General features: G+C 34.1%; 1 protein-coding gene across 1 annotated transcript; it reads right to left on the reverse strand.

The window, feature by feature from the left end:
• Window positions 1-1,270: 1,270 nt before the first annotated feature.
• Window positions 1,271-17,024, reverse strand: LOC110462364 (polycomb group RING finger protein 6-like). The gene is made up of 12 exons (XM_021516297.1): window positions 16,939-17,024; window positions 15,623-15,821; window positions 14,266-14,388; window positions 12,606-12,747; window positions 10,996-11,092; window positions 9,861-9,916; window positions 8,581-8,634; window positions 7,012-7,183; window positions 6,645-6,669; window positions 6,235-6,336; window positions 4,670-4,762; window positions 1,271-2,481 (listed from the first exon to the last, which is right to left on the reverse strand). The coding sequence occupies exons 2-12, from the start codon at window positions 15,764-15,766 to the stop codon at window positions 2,431-2,433; spliced, it is 1,059 nt and encodes a 352-aa protein (XP_021371972.1). The 5' UTR covers window positions 15,767-15,821; window positions 16,939-17,024; the 3' UTR covers window positions 1,271-2,430.
• Between the last annotated feature and the right edge of the window lie 18 nt (window positions 17,025-17,042).

Raw genomic sequence — 17,042 nt, forward strand, 5'->3', positions numbered from 1 at the left:
GGGGGGGGGATTGGGGGAAAGAACAAAAGGAAATATTTATGAAAGTCAGAAAGTTTTGCTTCATTTAAGAAGGTGAACGAGCACGTTTTATGAGTGTAAATGTTCCCATTTATGCGAAAGGTATATGGAAATCATATGTACTGTACATGTGCTGTTTTAATAAACTAAGCTGTCTCTTTAGAACAAACATCAAACTTTTTTGTCTTTAACATTACCTACCATTTCATGAATACGGGCCCAAGGTATCAAGATCAGAGAAACTAATTTCACATGGCAGCTTGGGCATTCATGTCTTAGACACTCTCTAGCTTAATACTGTACATAATGTATCACTACATGCAATTCCATTGTCTTCACCATTTAAATAATGGTCATTTATGTGCATTTGGGTCCTAATTATGTTAAGGTCACAGCACTTTAATATAACAGATGAATAAAAGCATATCACCATTAGATGGTGTTCGGTCATTAATTTACAGATACGAGATCCTACAAATTCTTTACTAGATGTGAAACACTTTGCTCTTTATCATGGGCTATACACAATACAAAATCATAACAGACCCGTTTGTATTATTTGTTTTAGGTGTTGACATCACCAAACGTCAAATGACGACGGTATTCTGTACTTGTGTTGCTACCAAAGGTTACAAAGAAGTGCCACTTAACCGTCACAACTTGGACTGAACTCCGTCTGAGTAACATAACATTAGTCAGACAATGTACATAACCCAAAAGAACAAGTGGGGAAACGTCTGATGTCCCCAATTCCAAACGATAAGACATGAGGAAACGTCTGATGTCCCAATACAATATGATAAGACATGAGGAAACGTCTGATGTCCCCAATACAATATAATAAGACAGATGATAAACCGACTCTGAAAGTGGTTCCATATCACGTTGGTCACAATATAAGGTGTTAGAATTATCACTTTGCCACTGGGTAGAAAATAAAAAGAAATCAATCAATTATTGACGCTCCTAAAGCGTGTTAATGGTAATGACCATTAAAGATGCCTTTTCACATGGACTGGACAAACAAATTATGGGCTTGCATAATTAATGTCTTAGCAAAAAAATAATACAGGCATAACCGCTTCATATTTACTTTCCAAGCCCCTATCTCGTGTGCCCGACCCGAGTTACTCTCGTGTGCCCGACCCGAGTTACAGTAGGACGAAGTCAATGCAACTAATCATAACAGTTCTTGTTTCTTTGGAACACTGTAAACGGCATAAAAACAATTAACAAAAGTAGCATCAAATTTAATTATTTTACTAAGTCAACATCTGTATAAACCATCAATATAAAACAATTTAAGTGTTCATACAGTAATATGTAGTATATACAGCAATATGTTACAACAAAATAAATGATGAAAACATGACACAAATCACGAATGTAACATATAATGAAAGGTTATGTACTTGCAACAAAAAATGCCTGAAAACATACAAAAAGAGGAATTTATTTCCTCAACACCGAATTGCCTCTTAGATATTGGGACGTGTCTAAAAATATTCTTCTCTTAAAGTCATCTAATAACTTTTACAAAAACTAGAATTGAACAGAAATAGCTAGCAAGACTGAGTAATATGAATTAACATCATGGCACCATTTGAACATTAATTCATGAACACATTAACTTTGTAACGTTTTACAAATCCTCCGGGTTCCCTGAAAGTGGTTTAACCCTTTCACCCCTAGGTAACTTTAGTAGACTCTACCATACATTGATCTGAATGAGTCCATTATGGTCTACAGTGGTGAAAGGGTTAATACGATAGAAGTCGGAATGGCAATTCAATAGAATCCTTGTATCTCATAATCAAAGTCCTAAAGGTCAACAGACTGATGGTTCTCATAGTATAAACAACAATTATCAATGCCATTAATAGGAATTTGAATGGTACAGATAGACTGTTTTTTGGACTTTTATTATCCAAAATGATCTTTTTACAGTCTTGCAATAATGGTTCTTGTCAAATTGATGCACATGTTATCCAAATAATGTCAAAAACCTTGACTCTTAGAACACATGATCAAATTTGGGGATATTTTCTAATGTTTGCCTGCATGATTCACAATTTCTTTATAGCAGTGAACTATTGTGAAACAATGATATGTACGCTTAACACATTCCTAGTTAAAGGCTCTTACTTCAAAAAAGTGCCCTTATAAAGTATCATACTCTTTCAATGAAGTAAGGACAGTATCTAGGAATCAGCTATAACGAAATTGTAAAGACAACACATATAGTGCAATAAAATACATCGTCACATGTACAGTTCGAACAAGGAAGAATAGATGAGAAGAAATCAAAGCTTACTTTTATGCAAAGACAAGATAAAAAAAATAGAAGAAAAATGTAAAAGAAAAAATCATCTTGCAAACAATAGAAAAATAAAGTTTTTTTTCTGTCGGGTTTTAGTCATCCAGGTTGGTACTCACTCTGTACTGTAATTCTACTATGCAGTCCTACAAGTATAAAAAAAGATATATAACGGTTTACTCCGAATTATATATATACAACAATCTTATTAATATAACCCTATCAGTTGTCCAGCCTGTGTATATTGGGCTCTAATGCATAAGCTTTTAAGTAATATTGAATTTATTTTTATTTTATTTTTATATTTAAACTGAAACTTGACACTGGTAAATTGTTCAATCACACAATTTCCTTTGCGAATCATCGGTTTGTTGTCAAGCTCATTAAGTGCAGATTTGTGGTGTGCTTACATGCTGGTATAAGTATAATTTTCAACAACAAACCAACAGACTTCAGCTGATTTGGATAGGCTTTGTCAATATAAACTGACACACAAAAGAGCTAACAGATTCTGAAAGGTGTAGCCCTGTAAGAGCTAACAGACTGAAAGGTGTCGCTCTGTAAGAACTAACAGACTCTGAAGGGTGTAGCCCTGTAAGAGCTAACAGATTCTGAAGGGTGTAGCCCTGTAAGAGCTAACAGACTGAAAGGTGTCGCTCTGTAAGAACTAACAGACTCTGAAGGGTGTAGCCCTGTAAGAGCTAACAGATTCTGAAAGGTGTAGCCCTGTAAGAGCTAACAGACTGAAAGGTGTAGCCCTGTAAGAGCTAACAGATTCTGAAAGGTGTAGCCCTGTAAGAGCTAACAGACTGAAAGGTGTCGCTCTGTAAGAACTAACAGACTCTGAAGGGTGTAGCCCTGTAAGAGCTAACAGATTCTGAAGGGTGTAGCCCTGTAAGAGCTAACAGACTGAAAGGTGTCGCTCTGTAAGAGCTAACAGATTCTGAAAGGTGTAGCCCTGTAAGAGCTAACAGACTGAAAGGTGTCGCTCTGTAAGAGCTAACAGATTCTGAAAGGTGTAGCCCTGTAAGAGCTAACAGACTGAAAGGTGTCGCTCTGTAAGAGCTAACAGATTCTGAAAGGTGTAGCCCTGTAAGAGCTAACAGACTGAAAGGTGTAGCCCTGTAAGAGCTAACAGATTCTGAAAGGTGTAGCCCTGTAAGAGCTAACAGACTCTGAAAGGTGTAGCCCTGTAAGAGCTAACAGACTCTGAAAGGTGTAGCCCTGTAAGAGCTAACAGATTCTGAAAGGTGTCGCTCTGTAAGAGCTAGCAGACTCTGAAAGGTGTCGCTCTATAAGAGCTAACAGATTCTGAAAGGTGTCGCTCTGTAAGAGCTAACAGACTCTGAAAGGTGTAGCTCTGTAAGAGCTAACAGATTCTGAAAGGTGTTGCTCTGTAAGAGCTAACAGACTCTGAAAGGTGTCACTCTGTAAGAGCTAACAGATTCTGAAAGGTGTCACTCTGTAAGAGCTAGCAAACTCTCAAATGAAAATAAATGTTCAGTTTTGGAGAGGGCTTACATAGGATGTGCTGTTGCATAATCGTTTTGGTAATATAACTCTTTTTTTTTCAATAAAATAGGTTGAAATGAAATGAAAATAAATGTTTTCCTTTACAGCTAATAATTTATGTAATAATATATATATCGTGTTCAGATTGCAGTATACAGTAATGTATGACGGCCATTGGTGATATTTTTGTACAATGTTTTTGTATTACCCCTGTAATATTATGTATCAATTTTTTTTTCACCATATGCATTGAAATTGGCATATACGTGATGTGATGAAATTGGCTATAAGGGCTTTATAATTTTTTCAACAAAAAATACTTGCATTTGGTTTGAATATACAGTTTAGGCCATTAACAAATCTGTGTCTACACAGCAAAAGCTATCTATTTTTGTACTCGGCACATGTGAAAATATTGTGAAAATCCAACAGATGAAGCTATGCTAAAACGTGATTATTTCTGTGACTGAGTTGGTGATATTTCATTTCAGACAGATTTTAAGAAGAAAAATAATATATCTATGTGGATAAAAATTTGGGTTTAAAAACTTTTTTTTATTTTTTTTTATTTTTTTACATTTTTGGGCATTTTTCGATTTTAACTAACCATGGTCAAAAATCTGAGGAAAACACTTCCTAAAAAGATTTCATTTTTCTAAAAAGAAATGTATTTATAATGTATAGATATATATATATATGTGTTCGTGTGTTGTGCAGGTTGAAAACACTATCCATGTGTATCTCAGACATGCCCTTTATTTTTAGGATCAGGCCATTCCTACTGTACACGGCTTCCTCAGGATATTATAATTTGAAACATACCTGGCCTTGGTAAAATTCCTCCCTTATATTTAGAAGTTTGTTGTCTGTTGTCATCAAAGTTGTGTCTGAGTCATGGGTTAAGAATATGTCTACCTGTCAACGAAAGAATTTAAAACAGAAATAATTTGAGTACTGTATGGCGCTTTAAATTCGCGGGGTCAATATTTCGCGGTTTCGTATTCAGTAAATATTTGCAGTGAGGTTCGTAAAAGTGGTAAACATTTTCGATAATTTCGCTTGTGTTTAGAAAATGTGGTTATTAGTCAAAGCGCAAATATAGCGAAATTAAAACCCCCGCGAAATATAACCGCTAATCGGTTTCTAACACTACTAACAGTACAAAGTTTAATATACAATAACTGAACTTTTTATAGGGAAACATGATTAATCAAGGCAAAACAAACAATCATGTTTCCCTTCTAAAAGGTCAATATATATAATACAGTGATAAAGAAGTAAAAAGGTTGGCGCCCTGTCCTCTGCTTCAGGAACTCGGAACTCAGTTGTGGTGGCTCTTGCCAATTTTTCTAAAGAGACTCTGAATAAGGATAACATTGACCAGTGAAACTTGAGCGCAACAAGATGTTATAGTTCCCCCATCATGTGGTTAATACAATCCAATCAGACATACTGTTACATAGATGAGGTATAATTGTATGTGAAGATTCCGCTTGAGAATTATTGGTAAAAGTGTCACCTGGTTTTGTTGGGTATCTTTCAACAGAAAGTTATCTTCTGTCAATGATATTTTTCTCTTTGTAAATCTTTTTTTGTTTGGAATTAATTTCCTGGGTAGTAATGTGACATAAATTAAGATTTTGTTTCCCTCAATGAATCATTTAGGTTGATTAAATTTTCTTGTAATTGTTGTAAAATATATCAAGTTTAATTCAATCATACATGTATGTGTTTTTCCCTTGAGATGAACCCTTGGGAGATAAAATTTGCTACTATACAGGAAGTAAACTTGCACCTTTCCCTACTACCATTGCCATAAATGTATGATATTCAACATTTTGTGGTTTCCAATGATTTTCAATCAAATAGAATATATTCTGAGGGATGTTGGCTTTACTTTGTGAGAAGATGTGGCAAATTCTTTTGAAAAAATAAACAGTTTTCATGATAGTATAGTGTGTAAGACAAAGATGGCCTCGTAACACAGTTCATAATACTCCAATATACTGCATTTTTAAATTTGAGTTTTTCTTTAAATCATTTTACATTTCTTTCCTATGAATGATGCAAAACGAATAATTCCGAGATGAATCGGGAGATTTTTTCCATTAATTATGAGAAAGGACAGGGTATGATTTTGGGACCCTCAGAATGAATTTTATAATATCACAGTTCAAAGGGGTTATGTTGACATCTAATAGATGTATCTTGAAAATTCTGGATCTGAAGTGTTCGTCAGCTTCACAGTTTAAGGATGAGGTCACAAGCAAAATTCTAGACTATTTCCATATTTTCCCTTTGGTACTGGTACTTGTAACACCTTGAAATCAATAGTAGCCTAAGGCCTTTTGCGATAGAATAACTAGAACACTAGATGTTGAGCTTACATTGCAGTGTGTGGTCAGGTAGAGCTTCTTCCTTATAAAGCTTATCAGGTTTCCTATGGTTGCTTTACCCGCCACTCGCAGAAAGTTTTTAGCCAAAGTAAGCTGAAAGCAAACAGAAATTTAAATATCAGACACAGAAATAATAGCTTTACCTCAGACTGACTACAACACTATAAGTTCTGTATAAAACACAGAAAATAAATCACTTCTAAAATGAATTTAAGAAATTAGCACAAGGAAACCATGGAATTGCATGTTATTATTATGACTTTAAATGTCATCATCAAACAATCGGAAGGAACAAATGACATATTTTTCCCTCAAGAATTGCTTTTTTTGTTGTTTTTGGGAAAAAACATACGTAGTGTAAGAAAATATAAGTTTCAGGATATAAGTTATACAAATCTCACCTGGTCACCAAACTCATCTAAGTCCCTGTTGACAAAAGAAAGATTAATAAATTATACATTTCTAAGCAACATATATGTTTTAGTAACAATACATTCATGACACTAAAAAATGGTAACTGCAAAAATAAGAAATAATAATTTATTTAAAATTGTCACTTTTAAAATATACCCATGTACCCTTGTGCAGAAGATACAAAGAGTTTTTATATATTTGTCAAAAATAGAAAAGAACCCACAATTCCATTCTTACTACAAAGTCATATATATTTCTGATGAAGATTTAAAATGGATACAATTAATCCTTCTACCGGTATTCAGAGCCTTACAAAAATGTATAATGATAACAGAACTATCAGAGAATGGTTACCCAATGTATTCTAGGAACAGCGACACAAATTGTGACTTGAAGTTCCCTAAGTTACGATGTTTGTGAGATTCTGCTTTTCTTGGCAGTGGTTTCACGGGCATCGGGGGGATGGAGTTAGGTGGCGGCGTTCGTGGAGGTGGCGGAGGCAGGGTCAGCTTGGGCGTAATTTGCTCTGAAAATACAAAAACATTATACATTAATTATTTAATTTAGATAAAATTTAACATAATCCATTCAAACAAAACAAAAATCCAAATAACAGATTTGGACAGAAACATGACATACCTGTCTTAAAATAATAGCACTTATTTTGATATTTAGTCTTAATAGAAAAAGGATGTTGATACTTCACATACTCCAAGAAATTCTGCAATTTATGAATGAGAAAATGACGGAAATGCCATTAGATTGTTGTTCTAACTTTACATTTTATCATTTCATCTAGAAACAATCCAGATTTATTCTTTTAGGCTTCACGATCATTAAGGATTCCCTCACATCATTAGACAAACTAGGGGGAATGATAAGTCATCTTGGCTGTTCTAACTGATCAATGCACCAGTTTACACAAAATGCTGCCTTGGTTTCACATATGGAATACAATTAATATACAATTTACATATAACAGGTTTAGATCATCACACAAAAATGTCTCTATTCATTATCTGGTTTTTAGAGGAACTTTTCTTTATATATGAAAATAGATAAGTGAAGCCAATTTCAGTCAAATGGCCAATCTAATAAAAAAAATAAGATCCTTTGTTGGCCTTTTGTTACAAGTTATGAAGTACAGAAAACGAAGAGCAATGAAAGATATGATTTTGATCAGATAGTCCTTTGATGATCTTTTCTGTTTTGATTCATCATGAAGGCTATAGGCTTATAATAACACTACCTCATCAGATAAACAACTTTTTATCAAATTTATTATCATTAACATTTTTTTCCTTGGCCAAGCTAGTTAATTAACCCTTTTGTTCCTTTGTAACTTCTATGTAACTTCAATAAACTCTACTGTGCATCGATCTGGATAAGTCCATTATGGTCTACAATGGTGAAAGGGTTAAGAACGATTTCAGACTTTTTTCGCATCATTAGACTCCTACAGTGCATTATATTAAAATATGAAGTGTGAATTTGGAGGTTAAAAACAACCCACTTGTTTATACAAACAAATGAACTTTCATGTTTTGCTTTTCATTCGCTTGATATTTCTAAATTTAAACAATTTTGAAGATCATGTGTATCAACCCTTCGTATCAATAATTTGTGTTTATGATCAATTAAGGATTTCTTAAATAATACAAATTCCACAGATAAAAGAAACTTTTCAGATAAACAACCACCAACATTAAAACTCTACGGTTATTATTCTCTTATTCTATCTTTTTAGTCTTATTTTTTTTAACTTTATTTTAGATTTTTCAGTTTGAATACATCAATAAGAATATAAGAATAAATGTAAAAAAAAAATCAAATGAAGAAAGAATTACATTTTCATACTTTTAGACAACCAGTAAATAAATTGTATAACATCAATATAATTTCAGCATCTCATAATAAATTTACCTCCTGTTGCCTTTTCATGCTCTTCATAGAACAATTTTTCTCTTCGTTGTTCCTCTAAAACAAAAAAAGTCATTTTTTTACAGATTTTTTTTACAATGTTTCAAGACTGAAGACATGAAGCAGATTAATTTTTTTTGTTCTCAATACCAGTTATCTCAAGAAGAATGTTAAAAGTATGATTTCTAACAATGAATTTACGACCACTGCCTCCATGAGAGATCTGTACATATACATCACTATTATATTTTAGCTTTTCTGCGTCATTTCTTTACGTTATTCTTCAGGATATTTGGACTGTCTGCAAACAACGACTACTTATATCTTGCTATGATACTGTATACCAGGAATTTTCTGCCCAGTCAAACTTTCGCTCTTCGCTCATGACATAAATTTGTACCTAGTGTTAATTTCGCCCATACCATTTAATTACTATGTTTCTTGTGTTGTCTACTTATATTCAAAGTAATGATAAATTCCACTCATCACAGAGGACGGAAAAGGAGAAAAATAAACTGCAGCGAAAATAGTCCGGAATACAGTCATTTGCTTTGAACATTAATCGTGAATTTACCTCATTCACCCCTGAAATTTCATAATGAACTATACCAACGTTTGAATTAGAGGAGTTCAAATGTGTCTTCAGGGGTGAATGAGTTAAGTATCATTTGAACAATAAACAAACAGTCAAAGTGAAACTTTGTGTGAGTGGTAATTTTCAAGTTATGACTCTCTACATTGATTGAAGTGTGGACATTGTGTTTGTAATGGTTCTGAACTTATACATAATGTATTCTAACAGGGTTAGACACTAACTTTTTTTGCTTGGTATTACACAGGACTATTCTAGTTGAATAGATTATTTACTAGTCCTTCATCAATGTAACTAGTCCAAAATTTTGACAATTATCATGCAATATATCATATTTAAGCTGTGTTCTAAATATTAAAGAGAAATCGTCCAAAGGACCAGTTAGGTTAGGTGATTCACTAGTCCTTGTTGAAATCTACTCGTCCAGGACTAGCAGATTAGTGTTAGTGTCGACCCCTATTCTATGACAATAATCTTTACAATCTAAATTTGCCAGTTGATATGTTCGCGCCTATAACTTGACGCGAGAAAATAGGAAAATTTTCACTTTTGCAGTACAAATTGAGTGAAACACAAATAGATGTCAACACAAATAAGACCAGAAATGTATTAAGTCACAAAAAAAAAATGTTCTAAATATTAGTAATGATATAAAGACAAAAGTTCATCTTGATTTTAACTAGCTATTTACCTTCTGCAATGTGTGGCAATAATCTGTATACTATATCTTGAATGGTACTGTCATTTCTGAAAATAAAACCATCAAACAGATCAGTTTGCTTCCTTTTTGAATTTACATTAAATTCATATACAAAATACATCCTCATAAAATCAACAACTTTATATATATCTATGCACAATAAATTGATAATTTTGATTGTTCTGATTTGTTTGTTTGTTTGGAACTTTGCAATATACTAACAAAGGTCATGCAAAGACAATGTTCACATATAATGGAGTGACTCAAGGGCCACTTTAAAATGACACCCCATAGAAAAAACATGACACCTCTCCCAATCCTGGCTATGCGAGATCTTGTGTTTTGTTGATGCAAGGACAAAATAATCAGTGCAGCATATGACTTACTCTATATGGATAAAAAAAATAGTGGGATGTAGGGCTTACCTTATATGGACAAAATAATTTGTGGGGTATATGATTTACCTTATATGGACAAAATAATTAGTGGGGTGTATGACTTGCCTTATATGGACAAAAACATTAGTGGGATGTAGGACTTACCTTATATGGACAAAATAATTAGTGGAATGTATGACTTACCTTATATGAACAAAATAATTAGTGGGTTGTATGACTTGCCTTATATGGACAAAAAAAATAGTGGGATGTAGGACTTATCTTATATGGACAAAATAATTAGTGGAATGTATGACTTACCTTATATGAACAAAATAATTAGTGGGTTGTATGACTTACCTTATATGGACAAAAAAAATAGTGGGATGTAGGACTTACCTTATATGGACAAAAGGACCAGTTGGGTGTAGGACTTACCTTATATGGACAAAAGGACCAGTTGGGTGTAGGACTTACCTTATATGGACAAAAGGATCAGTAGGGTGTATGACTTAGCTTGATAGAACAAAGGATCAGTGGGGTGTATAGCTTACCGTATATGACCAAAAGGATCAGTGGGGTATATAGCTTACCGTATATGACCAAAAGGATCAGTGGGGTATATAGCTTACCGTATATGACCAAAAGGATCAGTGGGGTATATAGCTTACCGTATATGACCAAAAGGATCAGTGGGGTATATAGCTTACCGTATATGAACAAAAGGATCAGTGGGGTATATAGCTTACCGTATATGAACAAAAGGATCAGTGGGGTGTATAGCTGCATCACAGCTTGGGCAGTTCAAATGTCTCTCTGTATGGCGTACAATACAAGTCTTACAAACTGCAAAGTTAACAAATGCAATACATCAATTTCTCCAAAACGTAGTCCCAGTCTTGTCTTATTGATTAAATATGATTACATATAATTTGAAATTTGCTTCTGATTACAAAAAAACTTAGCTCTCTTTATAAGCTAATATGCACAATTTCCTTTGCATCTATTTGACCGTTGACCCAGAAGTGAAGGCCATAGTGACCTTAATATATAATGCATTGCAAATCTGCTTTGGATAAAGCAGATTTTCTTAAAATTTCATCTAGGGTTTATGATTTTTAGCCCAGACAATATTTCACTGAAAGTTTTGCAAGTTTATTTGACCATTAACAAGCTAGATGTGAAGGCCATTGTACATTAGAATGTACTATGTGCCTCCTTTCACTAATCCCCATTTTATGTATGGATGGGATTACCATTAAGGTAAAGGGCACCACTGCCTCAGTTATAACCATAAAGAACTGTTCCACTTTTTTTCTTTTTTTTTACTAGGTCGGATTATTCTCCCTTCTTCATACAAGATGAAGCAAACCAAAAAACATTTATGGCTTCGAGTAACCAACCCCGCCAGGCCTTTCATAGGCTTTGTGCTCCATAACTTAGACACTGATTTTGAGGCTGTGGTTTTATAATTCCTGGAGAGCAACATTGGTTAAGTGTAACCTTATGATGTAAAAGTTTCATGTTCAACTCTTACACATTCTTTTCTGTAAAATCCTTCTCAACATGTGATATTTATAGAAAATGTCTTTTGAAAATTTCACAATAGTGACAACAGTGATAAATAATAGTTCAACTTGATCGTAATTTTAACAATAGTATAGGCCAAATAGTTCTCTTGGCATATGACCTAAGTGCTTGAAACTGCTGAATCCTATTGTCAGGTCCCAGAAACAAGAGACCTTGTATCAATTCTGTTATTCCATCTTTGCATATTGCAGAGTAATCTTCTCTTGGGAGCAGGTATTGATTGTTACGTCACTTGTTTGCGAGAGTAACGTCATCAATTTTTGAGAAAATGACGTAATTTTCTCACACAAACCACTGACGTAACAATCAATACCTGCTCTCAAGAGAAGATAACTCTGCAACACGCAAAGACGGAATACAATTTAACAATGACATATTTTTCAAAACTATAGAAATGTGTCTGTAAGAAACGGATGCCCCACTCCCTGTTTGGCAGTATACATGAATATATACACCTCTCTGGACTTGCGTACACACACAAAGTGTAGTGGGTGCTAAGAGCTATGTTACACACGCTGTGAGTTGGCCTGGATGTTATTTTCAGCATGTCAAAATTCACATTTTAGTTAATTACAAGAGTACTAATTAACTTTGAGTTCATTTTCAAGAAAAAAGAACAACAATTGTATCAAACATCACAATATTCTCCCAAAAATACATAGTTATATCACTGATGCGATTACAAGCAAAACTCTTGACAGAATTTGAGATCTATGGCTATAGTCTCTGGGCTATAGCCCAGAGAACTAATAAGATGATAAAACCTTACATGAATGCATGCATTCTGTGATTGTTGATGCTTCGTACAGGTACCCGCCACACAGTCCACAGGTTATGTAAGGATTGATATCACGAAGCTGGACATTTATCGGCTCTTTACGTCGACTCGGACTTTCAGGTAACAGTGACAGCTGGAAAAAAGAACATACCTCAGTATAGACGTACTTCTTTATGAAAAAGGGAAAACCTGCCAATTCTCTTTCATTTCATTATTTCATAATTTATTGACAATAGTTTGATTATATACAAAACAAAGGGATTAAACGAATGTTTTTTTGTTAATCAGGCGCATAGCAAATCATCTGTTGTTTGCCCAAGCACTAATGCAAACACCAACAGTGTGAATCCCTGATACCAGGGTATTAACTCATTCTCCCCTGTGCTTTCATAATGAACTATTCTAACCATTCAATTAGATGAGTTCACATGTGATTTAGCACCTTGGCAGTGCTCACTAATAGACTTTGGAAGGTAATTTTTAGCTTTTAAAACCAATTTAAAGTAAATTTTGTGTAAGTTCTGTAATACACATTATCTACATGTACACAAAGGCGAGCTTTTTGAAATTTAAAGGCAATACTGAAATACAATCTGAATTTCACTATGTCTTATGGCAATTGCATTAAAGGAAAAAAGGGTGTACCAAATAAAAAAAACTTTCATCAAGAAAAAAATTCCCTACACACTTTGTAGTATACCTGTTTTTTTCCAAAATAAATCATATTCCTTTTTTGATAATTTATCGCTCAATAAATAATTATGCAAAAACTTTTCAAGGGTTTTTCAGTCTTAAATACTTGAAGAATCTGATGAACTACATATTTAACTGTTGCACAGCAAAGAATATACTCTATTTACCCAACATATTGCTATAAATGCAATATTTTCAGCATATTCTTATTTCAGGATACCTGTTCCACTGCAGTTTTATATACAGATGATAGAGAACCCTCCCGTTCCGTTAATTTTGGATATAACAGTAGCGTTGCTGGCCCAGAAGTAGATGTACCACTGTTGACCAGGTAGACCTGTTGGGTTTGAATTCTGATTTGGACCCATTACATTTTTTACACTCAGAACACTGTTGTTAATTCTCTTTTCTGCATCTGTGTTATATTTCATAAAAGTTCTGCATGGTTCTCTTTTCAAAAATGATACAGTATAACCTGTCTAAACTGGATGTCACCGGGACAAAACTATTTGTCCGGTTTACACAGGTGTCCGGTTTATACAGGGTCGGCATGTCATTTTTTGAAAATACCGGGACCACAAATCACAGCCCATTTAGACAAGGATCTGGATTAGATAGAGGCCGGATTAGACAGGTTATACTGTATATCAGTCCTATAGTTTGTCGGGGGAACATGTTTTATACTTTTTTCACACAGAATACTTGATTTTTTGTTTGTTCATTTCACCTCAAAAGTCCTGTAAGCTATACTTTCCATTTCTCCGGTTTTCTCCCACATTAAGACCCCAGTGCACTTACATCTGGGCCAACAAGAGTGGTTAATATAAGTTGTAATAAATTAATTCATAACTAAAGTTTAAACATTATCACAGCTATATAATCATGCTGGAAAAGTAAGTTACGAATGCACAGTTTCAGTTTTTAGTAGTGGTGGAGGATCTTTAAGGCTATTTCCTACCTGGTCTCGTAAAGAAGTGACTTTAGCTGCTGGCAATGGCTCTTGTGTGTTATCAGATGTAGACAGAGGGTTCTCTTCCTGTAAAGGTAAGCTGGTGTTGTCACTCGTAGATTGATCCTCAGTCTGTTATAGGAAAAGGAATTTCCATTTAAACAATATTTCACAATGTTTGTAGTTATAACAGAATAAATTGTAGCCTTATCAATATAAAATATCCTTTCATTCAAATGCAGGTATTTATCATCCTTATAATTATTTCTTATCATATTATAGAAACATTTACTTTTTCAATTTTTCAGAAATATTTATTTGCATTCTTCCTCTTTTTAGATTCTCAGAAATTATTTCTTTTTTCCCCTTCCTATCACACAAAACTGATAGAAACTTTTAAAATTTTGGTCAGTTTCAATAAATACAGATCTTTACTGCAGGCAATTTTGTTTTGGTAGCGTCTTGGCTGGTTGCCAATGGAAGCTTCTGTTCTAGGTAAGATTATTTGGGATAAAAGGCTCATAAAAATCTCAACATTTTGGTCTCTTCGCAATAAGCTGTATTGTGGGAATCACTCCAAGGATCAACTCATCTCGAAACTTAAGTTCATTCCAAATTCTGCCATTAACCCAGAAGTTGCGGAAAAACAATAGGGGTTGAACTGGGCACTGCATATGTGGGAGTGCCAGGTTGGGCCATCCAAATTCTCTCAAGTTCTTTCACAAATTTAGTCCAGACACACCTAGTTGTCCTATCTGCCAGGAACATGTAGAGATATGTTTTGCAGTAACCAGCTTCAACACATTGTTTGCCCATCGCTCAAGATTGTAATCAGGAGTCGTTTGTACTTCAGGCGACTGGAACTAGTTCTCAGTTCCTGCATGTACGTTACTTCCAGTTTAGGTTCAAAGTTGTCTAATATTAAAGGTAGTTGTGAAAGTCCAACACAATTTTTGACGATTACTCACTACTACCGTAACTGATTTCAATCAAAAATGTTTTCCTGTTCAGAAATGCCTGCGACTCCTGTTTACGTGTAGTGTTCTCCCTAGGCTGTTTTAGCAGCATGGCACCATGCTCCTATAATTTATTGCCCTGCTGCTATCCAAGGTCTTCTCTGCTATATATTCATGGTATCTAAAGTTACCATGCTGCTTTGATTTTACATAGAGTGCTGCTNAAGGTCTTCTCTGCTATATATTCATAGTATCTAAAGTTACCATGCTGCTTTGATTTTACATAGAGTGCTGCTTTTACAGAAATATTGAAATACCATGCTTCTTTCAAAACAATTCTGGGAGAACACTGGTGTATATTAAAAATAATGAGATGCACTCTTTAAAAGTTTGATCTAAATATTGTGTACCTTTATCTTGGGAACCAGAAAATCTTTGGAGTCTTTACTGCTGTTACACGAAAGTGTGTCTAGGTCTTCCCTTGGAGCAGCTGGGGCTTCCTCATGCTCACTTGTGTTGTGAACAGGTGCCTCTTCAGGGACGTCTTCTTCCATTCCTTCTGATGAATTTTGTATATCAATACATGATTATTTTGGTTTCTCACAGGATCTGAATAAGAGAAATTAATATACCAGGGTTATATTAGCAAACAAAATGTTATTCTCATTCTTATTTAACATTGACAATAGGGGGAATATATATATATCTATAATGCCCACTTGTTTTGGGTTTGTGAATCATTTAATCAGTGGTGTTTGGGCAACAAACACCTTCAATAATCAACATTAACATTAGTATAGTCCCATACCGCAGGCTTTGCAATGTAAAGTTCCTGTCAGTGTTAACTCTGCATTTTTTTAATTTCTTTTTTCATACATATATTCATGCGACTTTTATGGAAAATATAAATTAAAGTTATTTAACAACGGTGAGAATCTAACAAGGGCAATAATATTTTTTAACTTAGTTTTGGACACCGAAAAAAAGGAAACTAGGACAACACCCCTGCATCTGCCACGGACCATTATTATTATAATTATACTGACAGAAATTCAGATTACTTTGGTAAAAAAACATTACAGTAAACAATATACTACAGTAGACCACTGAAATTTACAGTAGTGCAGTGTTCCACCATGTAGGCTAGGCTTATATATATTTGTATGTAAAAGGGTCTAACTTAGTCAGGTCCAGCACACTCTGCCGATTGAGCTATATAGCTATATTCAACTATAAATTATAGCTGTGTTGAGCTATATTTTCTAATATTTCAATTTTCTTTAAATTAAATCAAAATCGCATAGAACAATATGGTTTATGGTCATGTTGACTACAAAAAGCATACATTTAGATTCTTATTTTCATTTTTCATAAATGTAAAATTTCCGTTTTTTTTACATCATTATTTTTTAAAAAGAATACTATTGCTTATATTAAATGTCTTCTGTTATCAACCTTATGATAACATCTTTTTTTAAAAGCGACTTTGTTTTGTTTTCCTTATAAAAAAAGAAAATCACATGAAAATAGCTCCAAAGACCTTTTTCAGATAGGTCAATAGAGCTAGTATTACTGTATAGGACCTGTTAGTTGCTGTACTGAAATGAAGAGGTGACAATAAGCTTAGATAGTGACCCTGCATGTTAAACACCGACTGCTATAAGAGTCGGCAAGCGTCACGTTTACTCTTTCTCCTTACTCTTGCTTGGATTCTTTCATTACTTACTGCCTGTTTTATCAAACTCTACAGTCTCTTTCAACCGGTAGCATTATGTCCAATGTATTTTTATTACAGACGAATTTACCTCCCCTTCTCTAATCTCCTTCTCC

This window comes from Mizuhopecten yessoensis, unplaced genomic scaffold, assembly GCF_002113885.1.
Source record: "Mizuhopecten yessoensis strain PY_sf001 unplaced genomic scaffold, ASM211388v2 scaffold10771, whole genome shotgun sequence".
Lineage (NCBI taxonomy): Eukaryota > Metazoa > Mollusca > Bivalvia > Pectinida > Pectinidae > Mizuhopecten > Mizuhopecten yessoensis.